Below are 20,805 nucleotides of genomic sequence, written 5' to 3'. Positions count from 1 at the left end.
AACTTCTGTAAGTACACTAAATAGAATTAAAAACACTTGACTCGGAACCGAACCAAACGTCTATAGATCGGCAATTTTATGACCAATCGTGGATTCAATCAATCCACTAATAATTCCATTTTTTTAATCTGAAAATCATGCTTAAACAACCCTTTTCCCAAGTAAAACAGTATTTTAAAAACGTTGCCCCACAAAAGGATTTTCTTTAGCATCGTGGTTGCGTTTACAAACATAATTTTAAGTTAACATACCTACACATGACACCCGGACCCGAAACAACAATTTGTGAATCACACAAAGAGTTGTTCCGTGCAGGAATTGAACCCGCGACACGCTGCGCGGCACCAACCGTACAGTCTACTATCAGTATAATAAGGTACCAAAACAAAAGGATTCTCTAATAAAACACCAAAAGTAAACCATAGGTTTTATTTTCTTAATTAAACATACCTTACTACTATATCAACATATTCAACATACTACCTACACTGTATTGGACTCATACGGCATTGTCATTGTCGTGTGCTTATTACGTTTTGTGTCTTATTCTGTACGTAATTAAGACTATTTTGTATTGAATGGAGTGAAATGAGAAAGGAAATTCGAAAAAAAAGTTAGGCTTGCGTGTTCCAATGGCCTTACGAAGAAGGAAAGAGTTTTATTAATAAACATAAGAATTTCGTGGAGTAGTAAATTAAAAAACTTAGCTTAGCTTCTGCCAGCGGCTTTGCCTACATTCCAGTGGGATAAAAAGTATCCAGACCGTAATCTACCCCTGTTCCAAATTTCATTCCGATCTTCTTAAACCATTTTGACGTGATTGTGTAACAAACATACACACAAAACACATAAACTCACAAACTATCGCATTTATATTTAAGACAGTGAAGTAAAACATAAAAGAATGGGAGAAAAATACGAAACTCAATATGGTTTACATGACAATACAAATGGATATAGTTTGGATTTTCTCAAAAATGTTCAATGCATTATTATAAGGATGTAGATAAGACGTCGATGTAAATGACAATGCCAGATCCTGCCCCACTAAATTTCATCAAAGTACAAGAAATGTAAATTAATCAATATTATTGCAATGAAAATAAGACCCTTGGTTACTTAATTATTATTCTGATAAAGTTGCGGATAAAAATTAGGAAATAAAAAGAATTTAATAAACTCAAGACCTATTTCCTGTATTTATCGCGACCATCTGCGTTTCTTAGTACGCTTGCACAAGGAACACAAAGAGTCATTCAATAAAAAAAAGATTTATTAATGTAATGTGTACGGATTTTAATATGAATTTGGTATAAATACATACTGTTAGTTAATTAATTTTTTTATAATATATATATTACAATAAATGCATATTCTAATTATTATTTCGTGTTTGAATGTTAGTGATTAGATGTAACGAAACGTCATTGGCGTGCGTGTGTCAGTTATGTCCAAAAAGTCATTATTTGACATTCGCTCTGTCTGTTCTGTTTACATTGTTGTTTCGTTATGACTATGAATTAAAAGTAGGATTACTAAAGGTGATATTGGTGATGACATTCCTGCCTTTCAAAGCTAAACACCCTAAAGTACTTAATTTAATTATTTCTACCACTATAACTGCAATTAATCTAAACTGGTACCTAACCTAAATGTAATATTTTGTTCTTAGATTAATATAAAAACCGCAAGCTCTAAAGGCTTTTAATCATGTTTTTAGTTATCACTAATAGAGCAGCAATAGAATGCTACATTTGGCATGCCTGTACAATAAATTTTTTTGAAAACTCTATAGAGATTCTGGCATTGTCATTTGATAGGTTCCCATGAGTTACAGAAATTGGCGATAAGTGCTTACTATCATGATTCATAAAATCTATAAAAGCTCCTCAATTACCAATACAACTACAACAAAATATATTTAAATGTTTCGAAAATATGGCTCTAAATAGTTTAGTTTCTAGTAATTCGTTACTGCATGTCCATTATAATTAGATCTACTAGTATTTCTAGGCCACGCATTCTATTAAAAAAGGTAGAAGATAGGCACTTGTTTTTAACTTTTTAGTTTAAAAGGCACTTTCATTTTGAATAGAGGCTTATTTTAGTAAAAATCACGGTTTACTTAGGTTAATAGAGAAAAGCTCTACTAGTTTCAAGTCACAGTAGCATGCGCAGACGCGGCGACGTCGCTCAGCCTACTGGTGGCAGGTTTATTTATTTCACTTTTTATAGTTGCTGTTATAAAACGTAAAATGATATGATTTCTTACATTAAAATACTAGACACCATGAAATGTTTTCTATCAAGAAAACGTGGCCCAGAAAATTCTAAGTTAGAAGACAATATATCGATAAAATCTAGTTATTGCTACAACAGCATATCTCACTAATATGTCGATTTTAAGGCAACACTTTACCAGAGGCTCCCAACCTTTTTTAACCATAGAACGCCCATACAAAAACCATTACCGTCAATTTCATCGCACACCTCGAGTTGGGAACCCCTGTATCAGTTGACTAGAACAAAATCTCTTATAAATCCCTAAAATAACAAGAACAGCTGAAGGTCTACATTCAGCTCAAAGCCAGCCAGACACTACTTTCCCTGTGGCTTTTGACTTGCCTCTACCTCTTCCATAAGGAGACGGAGCGGGAGAGGTAGACGGTGATGGTGATGGACTGGGACTGACTCGTGCAGACCTTGGAGTGCTGGACCTTCGAGGAGACCTCTCAGGTTCACTAGGATCAGGAGTGATCGTCACACTGGGAGGATCTGAAGTCATCTTCTTGTATTGAGACTCCAGACTTGAAGCAGATAGAATTTGTTCAGACTGGGAATGGACGCTAGGAGTAGGAGTGATGGGTTTCTGAAGGTTGGAGTCCTCTTCTTGTGTGATGTAAAGGGTCTTCGTTGGAGTGTCTGGTTCTATGGTGATGATGTGGTCTGTGGATTGGAATTCTGTCGGTGGTGGTAGCCGGCTGCCGTCGACTGGGTCAAAGGCTGGTGTGCTCGGCTCTGATGGCTCCTGTGATGAGGATTTCAGAGGACGTGTCTGTTCTGAGCCTCCTTCTGAAGCTAGAGAAAATTAAGAATATCGGTTAGTTTAAATGATGACTTGTGACTTTGCTTGTAGAAAGAAAATCTTATTGCTATGTTTTTAATGTCTTCTTCTTTAAAACCAAAAAAAATTAAATCAAGTTTTGCTACTTGATTATGTAATTGTATGTCACCAAGAAAATGTGGGTATAGGCCAGATAGTAGTAGTTGCTCTTCGTAAATTATATCTACCAATAAATATTCAGTTAAGTCAAACTTATAAGACAGGTACACAAATACATTGCATTATAATTAGTTTCATGCATAATTTTTAACTACTTAGTAACCTTCGTTAGGAGCAAAGTTAGTTAACTAGTGCTAACGGTTAGAAAGCGGAATTTACCAAACAAATACAAACTTCTAATTTCCCGAAGTCATTGACATTTCATCAATCAGTTTAAATTTAGCCTCCACGAATGAATAAGTAAGAGAATTCTAATTTAAAAGGCGGTAACAGTGAACGACGAAGGAAAAGCATTGAAGAATCCCATTGCATAATTTGTATTTCTGTCTCGTCTATAATAATTAATTCATTGTTAATTAAATGAGATATATTTCATTTAATATTTATTTGCAATTTAACTTCAGATCGCATACACTTACAGTTATTCCCATGATTAAAGTGAATGATAAAATTATTCATGAAGTATTTGAATGGTTGTAGCCTTAGATGCTATTCCTGGTTCGATGAGGGATTTTTTTTCTTTAGTGCTTCATGCACAAACTCAAGTACATAGGCAGACTTAATGCTTTAGCTATTCTGTCCTCACAGCTATCAGAACAATCCCGGAAATACGGTCAAGACCCCTATCAGCATCTTACTGAGATATATCCTTCTTGAGAGAGTTGAAGGCAACTCCATTCTTACGGATTTCCACTCAAACCAGCCGATTAAGGGAAAGAATGAGACCTCTCCAGCTAATCATAGGTCATATCGGAACGCACATCTACGCGAGACCCATTGTGCTTTCTATTGTGTATCATATAGGAATAGTATAAAGAGCAAACTAAGAATGTGATACCATTCTTAGCGACTTGTTCGTAAAGAATAGGAATTTATCGCTTCCTATCCCTATAAAATACTAAACTTCAGGGAAATCTGATTAAGACTTAGTAATCCAGTCTATTTGAGAAAAGATCCGAACAAAAAACTTTCTGGACCTAAGATTTTTATCGAACTTTTAGTTTCACACAAAAACTACTGATCGTATTTTTTATGGTATAAGCCGGTAAACGAGCAGATGAAACACCAGAGGCGTAACAAGTGCTGTCGGCCTTTTGGGTCGCTCGGGGAATCGGAGACTGGGAAGGGGGGGTAATAATTGGGCTTTTGGTAACCTCACTCATTCAAACACAACGCAAGCGTTATTTCACGTCGGTGTTCTGTGAGGCAGTGGTATCACTTTGGTCGAGCCGACCCATCATGCCGAAGCATGGCTCTCCCACACTTAAAATAACCGTAGCAATCTGAATATAATATGGTGCAGAAGAAGATGCATATAGTTCATTTATATAAGTACCTATTTTTTAACCTAGTAAGAGGATTATTGTTACACGACCACGACAGAATATACTGCATTAAATCCATTTAGGCACTACACATAGTCATATAATACTAAGTCATATAATAAATAATAGAAATAAATTGAAAGAGTTTAAGAAGTACATTAAGCAAACACAGTAACTTCACAAACATATTTAAACATTTGGTTAGTAGAACAACAAATAAATAGTGTTATTATTTGTTACTTTTGTTATTTAAATACTTTAAGTTTTAAATTTTACCTAAGTTTTTGCTTAGCAGCGATATTACGTATTCAATTCTTGCAGTGAAGTTTAAACTTCTCAGGCTGTAAGTAAGTCATTATAGTAAATAAAAATTCTAGTTAATTAGTTTGCACGTCCTTTAAATTATTTCATTTACTACTGGACTACATTACTATGTAGGATTGGGAGGCATTACGGCGCTTTTCCACGAGATATGTGCTATGCTACGCTACTGTGGATGCGTTTGGCTTCCACCAATCATATTCATTGGTCAGTTGCTCCGTACACTTAGCTTAGCACTGAAAACGGACTGGTTGCACTATATTTGCTTCTCTACCTACCCCTTCAAGACAAAAAGGTGTGATGTAATAATATACCTTTATCCTCAACATCGGCCTCCACTTGTATTTCAGTTTCGTTCAGCCCCTCGTCGTCTGAAGTTTCAGGTATCGGTGTCCTACTACGGAATGATCGAGCTGTGGGCAAATGTGAATAAATTAGTATGTAGTAGGATAAATGTTTTAATGTTATTTATATTCTAAAAAGATTTGTACCAAAATAATAATCATCTACGTCTGGTCCACTGCTGAAAAATATAATTACGTACCACACTACAAAAATGGCTTGGAGATCAAATAGTAGTTAATTGAACATTTTTGAGAGGTGCTGTTATGCTATGGCTAGTGGTAGTTAGGTGTCGTCTAATACTGACTATGTATTACATGGTCAGTATTAGAGAATGCCAGAGTCTGATCAAGTAAAATACAATCTTAGATTGTGTATTCGTAAAGTTATTATTATTAGATCATACATTATTATATCGTATACTCGAAACTCAGTTGTCATTCACATCTGTCTTTTAAACATTATACTTTATACTATAGATATGCATAGACGTGTAATAATTAATTATACCAATCAAAATATTGAACACGTATTATGATTTCATTTAGCGATATCGGTCTATCGGTTAGATGTGAGTATGTAATTAATATCGGTTTTGTTTGGAAATTGCCATTCGCTTCAACAATTCGAATCTAAATTATATTTCATTGTGGATGACAATATTGAGTATTTATTTATGAAAATTAGGCTATGGTAAAATCTAGTACATTTAATTATTTTGAATGACTGTTTTAAATCCATACTCGAATTTAAAACAAAAACGGCCAGTTGTTATTTTGATAATAAAATAGAATAGAATTTTAGACAGGAAACATCAATTTGTGGATCACACACAGAGTTGATACGTGCGGATATGGAATTTGCTACACGTTGCGTGGCAGCCGGTTGCTCGGCCACCGCATCAAACGTGCAGTCAAATTCCCTTTTTGGAAGTTTCGAAAATCTCACGAAAAGGCTAGTTAGTTTTTTTATCTCAGTAAATATTGTTAATTATTGCACCCAAGTTAAAGACACAAACTCTTTTGTACCATTCTCAATTTGAAAGTAACGTGGGACGAGTTGCAGAATGAAAATAATATTTATTTTGATTTTCTGCAAGTTGTCCCAAATGGGCTGTAATCATGTAGGAAGAGATGATGAATCACTCAGAAAAACACAAAATGCATAGGCTACTTACTACTGCATCTCTTACAACCCTCTTTCTTCTTAGGTGCATCAAAGACTTCGTCTTCTAGACTGAAATCAGAAGACCTTCTGGACTTCTTCTCTCGCTCAGTGAAATCTGACTTGATCTTGCTCCTCATGAACTTGGCATAGGCTACTCTCGTGCAAGGTGATACTGCTGCCAGCTGTGGATTGAATTCTGAAAAGAAGAATAAAGTTTGATGATATTAGTTACTTGATGTAAAAAGATTGGAAAATACTAAGGGTCTTCTTGTAGATATATTTTAAGTAAAAAGATTAGCATAACTAATCTTGTGATTTCATTTTAATAATCTCGGTCAATGAGATTGTTCGAATCAACTTTGCTGTGGGTGATTTTATGGCTCAATGTTTAGTTGCAAATATAACTTTGTCCGTCGTCTCCTCATCAGTAACCTTAGTAATGAGAGCGTGTTTGACGCTCTGATTGGTTGGTTTATTCAAGCCGGTCAATCAGAGCGCCGAACGCGCTCTCGTTTCGAATATTTTAAACGTAAAGCAAACTCGTACTAAGGCTGCTAGTCGTCTAACCTATTAAAAACTTAGCATAAACTTGAAAATAGATTCCACAATTTTCCCCTTTTTTATCTATAAAAACTGAAAGAAAGTTTTTTAACCTTTATTAATTGTGTGTAGGTTTAATAACACTTCCAAAATGAACTTACCTAATAGTTTCTGCGGATCGATAGTTCTAGAGGAGATGTTGTCCAGGATGTGCAGTCTGAGGGACTGGCGACTCCTGGTCCTGGTCTGTGCCTCAGCGGTGGTGCCTATAGGATCCTTGCGGACAGTGTTCGTACGGACCAAGGCGTTCCAATCACGCTTTTTGCTAAAACAAAAATAAATTGGGATGAAGAGTTACGTTTACCGCTTTGTTGTCCAAGTGATCGCATATATGACTTCCGAGCAAGGGGGTCTTGGATTATTTTTTTAACGTTTCTTCACACCAGGTTTTTGGAAAAACACACAAGTAGTGTAAGAGTAAGATGTGTATGTGACACATCACACCCAGACCCAAAACAACAATTTGTGGATCACACAAAGAGTTGCTCCGTGTCGTCGAACTCGCTTCCACGGCAGCCTGTTTCATGGTACGTGGTACAGTTCTACTGTTTTGTACGTTATTCTATACCTACTATCCTGAGATGATATATGTAAAAGATGAATTCTGAAACTTATCATACCCCTCTGTGCTTCCTCTCCTAACGATAGCCTTAGCAATTTGGCTGAACACATCCTTAGGTTTGTTCTCTTTGGATATAACGTCCTTGATGATGCCTTCCACTATACCGATGTGGAAGTCTTTCAGGATTCTCCTCTCCATCACTTTGCCCTTCTTGCCAGCAACTAGAACATGGAAAGAAAATAAGTTTTGAATTAGAAATTTGTTTTGAATTCTGTGCTCCATTCTGAATTTCTACAAAATGCTATACATATGAAAGTGAAGATTGATAGCATTGTAAAGTATACTAAATGCTTGACTGAATCGAGCAAAATGATTGAGTAATCTCATGTAATCTACATTAAGAGAAAAAGAGACAGAATAAGAGAGATAGAGAAAGAAAATGGAGGACAATACGTTGACTATAAGAGAAAAAGAGACAGAGTAAGAGAGATAAAGAACGAAAATGGAGAACAATACGTATTACGTAAACAAGCATGCACTATTAAAACTGTAAGTAAGGGCAAATCTAAACTCTAAAGGTAAGGTAAATGAAGAGAGCCAAGATATCGAAGATCACATAAACCAAAATATTTACATAGCTCTTTTATGTGCATCTTTCACTACCGTAAAACGGGGTGAATAGAATTCGAGGGGTGAATAGATACAGAAGAGGGAAATAAATGTTGGGAAAATATTCTAACATCTATTCACCTCATTCTTGTGTCTATTCACCCTTTGAATTCTATTCACCCCGTTTTACCTTACTAAAAGCTGCCAAACATTCAACTGACCAAAATAATTAGTTATTATTAGCCTCAAACCCAGAAAATTAGTAGGTGTTAGTAGAAAAAGGTACACACCCTTACCAGTGGCGTCTTGCATACTAATCCTTGGTGTTTTCATCCCATTATTATGGAGGATGTCTATCAGCTCGTATCGTAATGTGGAGATGTCCTGTCTGATCTCCATGACGTCATCCTCGGTGACTCCAGTCTCATCTCTGGCTCGCTGTTCAGCTGTCACGTATCTTCGGACCAGGACCCTCATCACAGCTTCGTGTTCTTGACGGGCTTTTTCGCGGGATTTGTTCTGAGGAAGAAGGTTTTTTGTATTGGATGTTTTTGGGTTTTGAACAGTTTGTATACTCTGAGTCGGTAGGATAAAATGGCAGCTCCCATTATTTGTAAATGACTATCTTCGTTTTAATGACTTGGTTAAAACACCTACAAACGTATACATTTCAGTTATAACAGCTGGAAACAACTATATATCGAAGTTATAGTTATTAGTAATTGTAATAGTGCACCTGGCGTGACTTCTAGGTAAAATACATATAAATAAAAAAAATACGTATACATAGAAATGACGTATTTGCTCTCTCACCTTTTTGATTTTGATCATTTTCGAAAATATAAATAAAATACGTGTCTAAATTGTTTTCAGTGTACCATAATGTGCACCTCTGATTGGAAAAATGTATTAGAGAAATTGTCTAATACCCCGTCATAATAGACCCTATTCAAATAATCTGTATCACGGTTGCTAATTTCCGAATACGACGACCAAAATCAAAAACGACTTACGATAATCGACCCCCGATCCCTGTTGGCACAGCATCGCTTGATCCAGCACATGAAGTGTTTGGGCGTAGGGATGATATTGAAGGGGGGAGGCACTGTGTCTCCGTCCTCAAAGTAAGACATCCACAGGTTGCTTCGGGCAAATTTCCACTCAGTGTCCGATCGTTCCTGTCACACAATAATATACTTTATCACCTGAGTAATAAGATTGGTATTAGAGTAAACGGAAAGTGACAAGATGGACATGAATAGATGGAAAAGAAAAGGGAAGCTATGCAATTCTGGAGTGTTCTACAAGGTGTATATGGTACTGATAATGATATCATTAGTTTTGTTACATAATATTAGGAAGGTTTTCCTTGAACCAATCGTATCATATTTCAATGTAATAGAGGTGGAAGTCGTAAAAATATAACAACTTATTATCACGCCAATGTAATTAATTCTTGTGTTGTGTTAATAAAACCCATACTAATATTATAAATGATAAAGTTTGTTTATTTGTTTGTCATTTCTTTTTTCACATCGCAACGGCGCTCCGTTTACAAAAAATATGTCATAAACTTGCTAGTTTATGATATATTTTTTGAGTGAAGTTCGTTGGGGGCTTGAGAGTGACATAGACTACTTTTTGTCTCTTTTTTACCCCTCAATTTCCTAAAATGGGAGGTTGGTATTTAGGGTATTAGTATGGAACATTTTGCAATTTTCGAGATAGATAGCTAAAAATTGGTATGTGAATATTACAATATTTATGATTAACAAAAATCGTGTATGATATTTTTTTGGAAATCTGCTCCCAATCTCTAAAGAAAATCACGTGCGAAGCCGTGGGCGGAAAACTAGTAATATGATATATTAGTCTGGCCTACTGTTGAAATCGTAAAGCTACTTTGGGAATAATTTGTACGACTCGGTTATCGAAACCTTCAAAACTTTACATTTTTACTCCTATTGATTTGACCCAAATGGTAATGTTAAATGTTCTCAATTGTATTATAAATATCACTAGTTTCAGTATCATCGGTGTGGATTAAAAGGAATTATCTCAAGTGTCGAAAGCCCTATCCAATAGGTTTTCATTGGTCTATATAATTTTCAAATCAATGTCAGCCCAGTAGTTTTGAAGCCTATTTAATACAAACAAGAAAAAAAAATCTCTTTATAATATAATATATTTTATACAGACAAGTGACGCTACTTACCGAAATAATCTGATAGGAGTTGGACATCATGGCAATCAGCATGTTCAGCAGTACGATGATGTTGATCACGGAGTATGACCCGAAGGTCAGGAGTGCCCAGAACCTGGTGAAGCTCTTGATGCCTGTCAGCTCGAAGGTGGTCAGGTCCACCAGACCGAACGATGCCCAGAACAGAGATTGAGAGGTTTCGAATAGACTGGAAAGAAAAATGGAATCAGTATGTTGAATTGCTTACAAAAAGTAATAAGCTTTGTTTTTTTTTATGGAGTAAGCTGATAAACGAGCAGATGGATTACCTGATGGTAAGCAATCGCTTGTACATGGGTTAGGAATTTAAGGGTTGTTGGAGAATTGGATTCAAGATTCAAGATTCAAAGCATTTATTTCAATTAATCCTAAATTAGGCACTTTTGAAACGTCACATTGAATTGTCCGTCAGTCCGTCCGTCAGTAAAGCTAGGCTAGCGTCAGTGAAGCGGGGATTGGCAACATTGGAAAGGGAAATAATTGGGCCTTCGATCACCTCACTCACACAACGAATCACAACGCAAGCGTTGTTTCACGTCGGTTTTCTGTGAGGCCGCGGTATCACTGCGGTCAAGCCGGCCCATTTGTGCCGAAGCATGGCTCTCCCACACTTTGTAAGGCAAGTTTTAACCACATAACTGGTGTAAAAGTTATTTATCATTCTTGGATAGCATTTTGGGGAGTTAAGTGTTTTATGATCAGTAGTTTTGGATATGGATTAAGACAAAACAGTTGTACGACTTGTAATAAATCAGTCTGCATGGTTGGCGCGTTGGCTGGGCAACCAACTACCGCGCAACGTGTAGTGGGTTGGACGCACGGAGCAACTCTTTGTATCATCTACAAATAGTTCTTTCGGATCTTGGTGTCATATGTATGTGTGAAATTATATGTGTGTAAACGCATCCATGGTACAGGAGAAAATCCTAGTGTGAGACAACGTTTTTTTTAAACAAAATATCTTTAGATTTCATCCATGATCGTCCCACTGCAGGGCAAAGGCCTCCCTACCTTCCTTCCACTCCTCTCTGTTTAAAACTTTTTGCGGCCAATCCAAAAATATCTTTACATTCTCCAAAAAGGCAGAAGTATAACTGTATTTTGTAATAATTAGATACATAGGTATATTGTTATTTCTTACTTAGCATATCGTCTCCAAATCGTGCAGGCTCGTTCTTGACCGTCGAAGTCAGGGGTCCCATTCGGTAGGTGGTAGCATTTATTCTTCTCTAGCTCGGCGTAGTACCACATAAGTTGGTTCAGACCTGTATCAAGCAAATACAATACGAAATATACCTAATGTAAATGAATTAGAATTTGTATTTGTTTAAAATATGTTACTTAATTTTCATGCTGACTGCCTCGTTTGTCAAGTGGTCGCAAGTGTGACTGCTGGACAAGGGGTCTCAGGTTCGATTTCCCGGGTCTCGCAACAAATTACTGGTCTTTTTTCGGTTTTTCAAATATTTCTCAGTGGTAGCACAGACTCACCCCCATATGGGACTTATGACACAAATGGTGAAAAGTGAGAGTACATTGTATACTGGCAGTACGTGCCGTAATGTGCAAGTCCGCCTACACCTTCGGGGATAAAATGACTTTTCATCACTGAATTCCTAAAGGTCATCATTATACAACTACTTTAAGGTGTATGATTATGAGGTTGCCTTTGGAATTGTCTTTCGCTAAGAGAGAGAAAACTCAAATTTAAATATGTGATATCCAGACGAAACCACGGTTCCATACTACCAACTTAGAGAAAATTAATTACTTCTTTCAATTACCAACTTACCACATCCAAAAGCGAATAACACCAGCATATACACGAAGAAGAATTTCAAGATGTCCAGGATCATTCGTCCTAGGGAGACCTGCAGGGGCCCAAGGTAAGGGTTGATGGAGAAGATGTGCACCAGCTTCAGGAAAGAGAATATCATGCCGGCTGCGAACGCCCCCTCTGAGAGCAGCATGGGGTCATAGGAGTCCCATTTCTCTCGAGGGTACCAGGGATCTGTTCCCGAGTTGTAGTCTCGCTGTTGACAGAAGAATTTGGGTTAATTTGGAATTTATTAAGAAGAAATACAGGGTTTTTCGAAAAGACTCAGATCCTATTTAGATTCGAACACTTAACTTACGTTTACGTTACCCATACGTTTCATTGTGTGTGTGAGGTTACCGGTGGTCCAATTATCCCCATTTCCAAATATTCCAATCCCGATTCCTCAACAATCTTTAGTTTCCCATCCCCCAAAAAGCCGGCAACGCACTTGTAACGCCTTTGGTGTTTCGGGTGTCCATGGGCGGCGGCGACTGCTTACCATCAGGTGATCCATCAGCTAGTTTACATAAAAAAACCTACCTGGACGATATACCAAGATGAGAACCGCAAGCTGATCCAGGCGATGTAGAAAGCGTTTGTGATGAAGTCCACAATGTTCCATAGGTCACTGATGTACTCCGTGATGCCACCAGTCCACAGCGATCTTATTTCTGCCCAGATCAAACCTGGAATAGGGACATTGTCAGTTTCTGTCTCATATTTATTACGATAGAAGATCAGAGTTGCGAGAATTATTAAATGTGTATTTCGTTTATTGTTATATAAAAAGAAAATAAAGCAAGTTAACTAAAAATCACGGATTACTCACGTATTATTACTGGAGAAAAGTTCTACTAGTTTCGAGATATCGAGTCACAATTTAGTATGTCTTACGACAGTTATTATAAAAATAAAGCAAGTGTCATGTGTAAGAGAAAAGTACAGAACAATGTAAAATAAGAAAGGAATCCATTTAAAATGTGGTGAAGTTAAGTAAAAAATACATACATGAAGACACAATACATTTTTGAACAAAGAAAATATCAAAATTAAAGCACCACAAACATCAATACAATATTGAATCGAAATATCACATATCGTGATTGGCATATTAAAATTATAATCCATTAAAACCCTCCACCTTTTACACATCCTAAAATAATTTACAAAGCCTTCTCACCACAAAAAATCGGCACCAGATTACAAAAATCCACAGAAAATAGAAAAAGCATGCCAACAAACGCAAATTTACTTGCTATGTAGATGATGACGCTGAATTCTATGATGCTGGGCAGGGACCCTCGCTCCCTCTCCTTCCAGTGGTCCACCAACTCTTGCAGCCAGGTTATTCCAGACCACTCCAGTACTAGGTAGTCTGCTCGTTGAGATGCTAAGGATAGGAGAGCTGGAAGGGAATAAATTAGTTATAGGCAGTTCATATTAAAGTAGTGTCCTCTTTTAACGCAGAACTACGCGAGATATGATGTGTTTTCTATTGTATCTCATATACCGACAGATTAGAGGTTAATTAATGTAAAAAAAAAGATTCTAATGGAGAATAGAATAAATATGATGGTCCGGAGGTTTAAGACGCCAGCTTCTCATGCACGAGGGTGCGGTTTCGAAACCTATCAACGGCAAATACCATTGTGACTTTTATGTACTTTCTGAGATTATTTGACTCCACTGACGGTGTATGAAAACCGAGAAAAAAAATAAACAAAATAAATAATTGACCACCGAAGAGCTGTAATGTTGTAGGTAGTCTAGGAATGTTACGGGCATGCGGCGCGGCTGTTGTAATGCCGTATTTGTAAAGAATAAAGACAAAACTTCTTGGGTACTTCTTGGGTTAACTACTGGACCAATCGCTCATCATTCGTACAATGTCAGTCAAGATGATAACGAATATGTTGTTTTAATTAAGACATAAGAGCTTTTCCCTTACGGAATTTTGCAAAATCGCAAAATCGGACCAATTTGACTCAAAACTAAATACCATTTGTTTCCTACAATTTATGCTAACCTATTTCAATCCATTAAGATAAGCAAAGCCAGGTGTCAACGGTAATCTTTGTAGTTACCGGAAAGCCTATTTTTAAACGTTTTCTTTAACAATAAATGCTGTTTTATTTTTGTAAATAGGTCACTAAAGTACCGCTTTACTGAAAAACATCGCACGCAATTTTGAACTTAATGCTATTACAGAGAATGGGATGTAGTTTATCTAAATGAAATCTAGGTTTTATAATAATGGTTTGAATATTTGGAAACGGTGATAAATACTTATGTCCTCTTTGTAAAATTTGGAATAACTTGCTATCGATTAATGAGACGACATATTATCAATTGGTCCAATTTTTTTATGGTTTAAGTTGGTAACCGCCGCCCATGGTCACCCGAAACACCAGAGGCGTTACAAGTACGTTGCCGGCCGGTAATTGGGCTTCTGACAACCTCATTCACACAATGAAACACAACGCAAGCGTTGTTTCACGTCTGTTTTCTGTGAAGCCATGGTATCACACCGGTCGAGCCAGCCCATTTGCAACGAAGCATGGCTCGCCCACACTTAAAAAATCGAGATATAAGAATCACTAACCATTTTACTGCCGGTATATGAGACAAATAATAAAAGAGGTAGGGTGAGATACACAGAACGAACCAACACTCACTACATACACCAGTTATAAATCCCATGTAACGTATAGTGTAAGTAAAGTTTACAGTTATATACTTACTCAAAAACAGCATATAAGAAGAACTGTGACAAATAAACTTGACGAACGGTTTCTTCATGAACCGGCCGTACTCTGAGTTTGGTGCCAACATGTAGATAGTACAGTATACTGGAAACATTACACCCAGTTTTGCCACCTGAAATATAATGAAAATGGTAGTATTTGGGTGCTTTTCTACCAGAGATGTGCTATGATACGTTGCTGTAGATGCGTTTAGGTTCCACCAATCATATTTATTGGTACATATAGCATAGAACTAGTAGAAACGGATTCAGCTAAGCTCTATTTTTATATGGAAAGATGCGTGTTATTAACTATTTTAACATTTATTATAAGTAAAAGATTAAGTAAGATTTCGTTAGTCCAACATTTAATTTTATTTTAGAAGAAGACTGTTTTTTATTTGAAGGCGGTTAAAAATCAATTCACAATACCTGTATGCATTGTCCGACGATGTTTTTTCTCTTGAACCCTGGTAGACCTTCATACCATATAGCTCCTAGTAATTGCTGGACGTTCGGATGTGCTACGAACTGGAACAACAGAAATTAATACACTTATTATACAAGTTTTTAAGAAATGCAATAAATAAGTTAAGACTAGTTTCTGCCAGCGGTTTCGATAAAAAGTGCTATGCTATCACCGAAGTCAGCTCATACCCTCTCCATGTGTAAAGACTCGTCATCTTATTCCGTTCAGTAGTTTTAAACTGACTTAAATAAAGTATTGTGTAATAATTTTTAAATTGATCCCGTAGTTTCGGAGCTTAACCGATAATAGTAAATTTTTTTATGTAAGCACCGAACCAGTATGCTTCGGCACGAATGGGCCGCCTCGACCGGAGTGATACTACGGCCTTACCGAAAACCGACGTTTGAAACAACGCTATGCATTGTGTTTCGTTGTGAGTGTGAGTGAGGTTACCGGAGGGCCAATTTTCCCAGGTCCCCAATTCCCCAACAATCTTTAAATTCCTAACCCGCAAAAGGCAGATTATTTTATTATCAAAATTGTTTCTTATTTACCCGTCATAAAAACAGACAAGTAGATATCCCCTCGTGCGTACAATCACAGATTGTACTCTAAAATAATTCCGACGTGCTATACTCGTAAATTGTTTAGACTACGGGTACAGGTGGCAGATGAAAGAGCTAAACTTGTAAATAAACCATTAATTCACTTGGTACTTGTTAGTGCTGCAGCTGATAGTTTTAGTGGAGTTCTTAGCCGTTACAACACAGTTAGAAACGTATTTTGGTGATTGAATTACTGTATGCGTATTGGTTTTTGTTTTTTATTTGTTAAAATGAGTATTTGGTTTGTGTAAATGGTGTAATGGTTAGAATGTTAATGTTAAACGCTGTGTAGTACAGGGTATTTCAACAAGAACTTTGTTTTTTAAAACAAAATAAAATAAAGAATTTGGTGGAAAATTAATAAATTTTTTATTGTATTAAAAAGAGAAAAGTTTGGCAATTATGAACGAAAAATGATATCTAACAAATGTCCACCAGGACCACGCTGACAGATGTTGATTCTTTCATCAAAATTTTTAATCACTTTCCTAACAATCACTCCTCCAGACCACATAGCACACCACACACGGCAATTTGAATGGTCGGTCAGGTTCAATTCCTGCACCAGTTGAATCTTGTAAGACATCAAAGCCAAATCCTTATGCAAAATTCGCCATGTTGTGCTTTTGGATAATCCCAATTGTTGAGAACGTCGTGAAATTGATAACTTTTGATCTTCTTCAACACTCACGGCAGCGATGTTTTCTGTTGAACGACCTGGTTGAACACGTGTTGGTGTTGGCACATTTTGTACCGAGCCTGTCGACTCAAATTTCGCGACCAAATTCTTGATAGCGATCTCAGAAGGACGATTATGTTGCCCGAAAATATCACGAATTTTACGAAATGTAACTTTAACAGAACGACCATTTTCATAGTGGATTTGAATTATTTTAATGCGATTTTCGAGCGAAATTGAATTTATTGTAGCAATTGCCAAAGCACCTACTACGAATACCGCCAAAAATTAAATGTCAAAAACTGCCACGTTCTTGGTGTTGCTCTAATTAAAAACAAAGTTCTTGTTGAAAAACCCTTTACATCATCAAAAGTCCATGACAGTCCACTGCTGGACTTAAGGTTTTTTAGCAATATCACGCGTTTTGCAGTGTAGGCAGAGGCACATTACGGCACGTAATGCCGCTATACAATATACAACGGACCTACTATTCACCATTTGTCTTATAAGTTCCTTGCAATAGCGGGGGCCTATTGCCATACTAGCCACAGTTCCTAATTCCGTGCTACTACTGAGAAATTTTCGAAAGGCCGTAAATGGCTCAGTAATATTTGGCCTGACCCGGGACTTAAAGTTTCTTGAAATAAACTTAAAGTTTCTCAAATTGGGACTTAAAGCACAGCTTAAAGTTTCCTCTAAAGGTGGATCGCAGTTTATTCATTGCTATGTATTAATTATCTTTCATTGTTACCCGGTCTCTGTCATATCGGATCGAATCTTACGACAATCGCAGGTTTATAAGGTCTAAGGCATTAAGGTCACCACTAAAGAGTCATTTCATGAGAAAGATGCAGAATATTTAGCACAATATTAACATTTCATCAGATCTAACATTCAAAAGTTGCATATTCGTGAGAGATGACGGTATAGCGTGACGTCACTGTTTATTTAAAATCGATGCTTCGTTTGAATTATCAATATTTTTGCTCGGAAACGGAAATGCGGTGAGTGGCCGCATTAAGATTACTTTGAAATGTAACATGTGAAGGAAATGGATGGAAATAGATGTAATTTTGAGAAAATATTTTCAAGAGAAATATTTTTTTTAACGGTTCTTTGGCCGAGTGCGATGCAAAATATTGATATCCGCAAGGTACCTAGTAACTATTGGAGACGCGAATTTCCAGCAGTAGACACAAATTTACCGATTTAAATATAACAAAATTGATACAACTAGAGAAATTCGTTAACGGTTTACTCACGTAAATTAATGTGTACCTTGGGATCAACTTCAGGGATTAAAATGCATAACGATATGTTATTATTTTCTTTCTTCCTTTGTCTTAGCCTTGGCTAAGATCTAGATTATATGGTCCCCTATTTTCAGCCTGAGTTTAGTCAGTTTAGTAACTCGGTAAACGTAAGTAGATTTGAACATAGGTACATGAAACTTGTCCCTAAGAAAACGTTGAGAGGTTATAAAACATGAGTATTTATTTATGTTTGTTTTTACGTTGGGATTATAAAAGTTATATGTACTGGTTTTAGTGAGAAAAAATGTACCTATAATAAACTAGTCACGAACGGACTGAATGTGATGGTAATGGGATCCGTACCTACGTCTGTTCTAAAGAAATTATGATAATAAATAATAGTAATGAACCTGGGTTTACCAGGATGATAATGAGCAGTCAGGAGTATAAACACTATTTCACACATTATGTTTGAGCCTAGTATTAACGACAGTGTTGTATAGGTACATATAGTAGGGTAGATGACTTATTTTCTTTCAATGTCCGTCTTGTAGATTATTTTAAAATATTAGACACGTATTTTTTATTTTCTTGCGGAAACAAAAACTTTCGAAAATATATTGATTTGAAATACCGCGTGACGTCACTTATACGGACGTTTAATACGTAGAAAATGACGTATTTGATCCCACTTCTAAACTTTGATTCGTTTTATCTAAGTATTGTTTTAAAAAAGACGTGTCTAATATATTTTCATTACCTTACTGACACACTAAATAGATATTTAATTTGAATACCCCGTACCTATGCACGCTGCCGACCGGAATGGAACCCAAAACGGTAAGAAAGTATTCGGTACTCTTAATCGGATTTTATGTAATCGTGTTTTATGTGCTAGTAGGAATATTTTAACCCTGTATCGTCACGGTTTTTATCCCCGAAAGAGTAGGTAGAGGTGCACATTACGGCACGTAATGTCACTGTACAATGTACACCCAATTTTCACTATTTGTGTTATAAGTCCCATGTAAAGCGGTTGAACCTATTGCCTTATGCCGGGCACAATTCCAGACTCCATGCTGCTACTAAGAAATAATAATAATAATAATAAGCCCCCTAAAATCTAACCACACGTCCCGATCGAACACCAGATCACGTGGGGGGCGGGCAACGCATAAATAGCATTACTGGGCGGCTAACGTGGCAATAGTAACCCATCGACGAAATGGAGACGAGAGCAAAGAAGAAATTACGCATAGGACCGCTTCCCGGGGGCGATCGCCGGGGCACGCCTGGAGCCGATGCTGGGCGTTCCAGCATACGAACCATCGGTGGTAGTGAGTTGAGTCCGCGGGCTCCTACCGGGTCACCCGAACAATGCGACAGCAGACCATCCTCATCAATTTCCCTGTTTCCGTCACTTCCTTCTTCTCCCCTCTCTTGTTTAAACTATAATACTGACTCTTCCTCTATTCCCTCACCTATATCTATCAACTCAGCAACCGTGGATGTTGTGCAGGAGGCAGAAGCCATCAACCCTGCACCCACCACTGGCCAAGTTCGCGCGCGATTGAGATGGACAAGAGAAATGAACGAGTTCATCTGGCGCACCTACCTTTATGTTACACATTTAGATACCAAAGTTCGGGGCTATTTAGATCCACTGTATTCCAAATTCAACGAAAAATTTCCTGAAATCAAAATTTCTAAACAAAGACTAGGAGACCAGAAACGAGCAATCTTAAGAAACAAATTACTTCCGGAAATCTTATTAGAGTCTATAAAAAATGAGGTCCGTACAGATCTCCAGAACATTAATAATACTCAGGATACAATAGGTTTTTCACAATCTTTTATAGCTGAAACACACGCGCACAACTCCGTAAATTCAAATACTCGTTTAAGGTGGACTGATGATATAAATGAAGCGATTATAAGAGAATATTTTAGAATAACACACATAGAAACCAATAGAACCGCCTACCGCAAACCACTACACACTATTATTACACAGAAATTCCCTAATATCGCACATGTCTCTGAACAACGTATTGCCGATCAACGTAGAGTGATTATTAACAATAGACTCATTTCAGACGATAGGTTAGAAGAAATTAAACGAGAAGTAAGAGACAATCTGAACATACACACACTAGAAAACACACAACACGATACACCACAAACCTATACAATAGTAGACTCCAACAACCAACAATCTAGTAACGAACTAAATGAAACAACTCCGCATACTCAGGATAACACACAAATAGGTAACGCTATATTGCAGGATGAAACAACAAATACAGCCTTTACTGACGAAACACTTGACACAAAAATTACAAAAACTTTCGAAGACACATACAATAAATATTTACACACCGATCCAACAAAACGACCTTATATCCCTAAACAAAAAACTTCTAAAAAGCTGGCTTATATAATTGCCTACTTAAATAACACAGTTTTACCCAAATATGGGTCAGTCGAAGATGATTTCATAAAAACACACGCTCTTGTATATTGTGCTGCTCACACAGCCGCTCTCTGCAACGGGTCTAAAATTAAAGAACACAACACAACAATTACCTCAACACCACAACAAAATTCACCAATAGACAAAAGACCACACTGGTTGAAACGGCTAGACAGGAAAATACACATTATTCGCAAAGAGATAGGCAGAATGACACAATACATTAATGGAAATAGAAATCTAAACTTAATCACACATATAGAAAGAATAAAACATAAATACAGTAAACACTCTAGCTACGAGGAACCCAATA

The 20,805-nt window shown here is 36.9% G+C and overlaps 1 protein-coding gene across 4 annotated transcripts in view; it reads right to left on the bottom strand.

Moving 5' to 3' along the window:
* Window positions 1-415: 415 nt before the first annotated feature.
* LOC118271302 (transient receptor potential protein) overlaps window positions 416-20,805 on the bottom strand; it is a 55,381-nt gene continuing 34,991 nt past the window's right edge. For 2 of the 4 annotated variants that reach the window (XM_050695848.1, XM_050695846.1), the window contains exons 8-21: window positions 15,446-15,544; window positions 15,012-15,147; window positions 13,523-13,675; window positions 12,811-12,956; window positions 12,244-12,484; window positions 11,593-11,716; window positions 10,425-10,620; window positions 9,223-9,387; window positions 8,500-8,728; window positions 7,659-7,821; window positions 7,140-7,303; window positions 6,449-6,634; window positions 5,244-5,342; window positions 416-3,078 (exon numbers count right to left, since the gene is read on the bottom strand). In XM_050695848.1, the coding sequence (XP_050551805.1) occupies window positions 2,582-3,078; window positions 5,244-5,342; window positions 6,449-6,634; window positions 7,140-7,303; window positions 7,659-7,821; window positions 8,500-8,728; window positions 9,223-9,387; window positions 10,425-10,620; window positions 11,593-11,716; window positions 12,244-12,484; window positions 12,811-12,956; window positions 13,523-13,675; window positions 15,012-15,147; window positions 15,446-15,544 (2,598 nt within the window). In that variant the 3' untranslated portion in view covers window positions 416-2,581. Of the gene's footprint in view, window positions 3,079-4,884; window positions 4,950-5,243; window positions 5,343-6,448; window positions 6,635-7,139; window positions 7,304-7,658; window positions 7,822-8,499; window positions 8,729-9,222; window positions 9,388-10,424; window positions 10,621-11,592; window positions 11,717-12,243; window positions 12,485-12,810; window positions 12,957-13,522; window positions 13,676-15,011; window positions 15,148-15,445; window positions 15,545-20,805 lie in introns of all 4 variants that reach the window. The other 2 variants (XR_007705591.1, XM_050695847.1) reach the window with 2 other exon arrangements.

This window comes from Spodoptera frugiperda, chromosome 9, assembly GCF_023101765.2.
Source record: "Spodoptera frugiperda isolate SF20-4 chromosome 9, AGI-APGP_CSIRO_Sfru_2.0, whole genome shotgun sequence".
Taxonomy (NCBI): domain Eukaryota; kingdom Metazoa; phylum Arthropoda; class Insecta; order Lepidoptera; family Noctuidae; genus Spodoptera; species Spodoptera frugiperda.
Note: the sequence above shows the minus strand (reverse complement) of the source record. Positions and strands in the feature narration are given on the sequence as shown.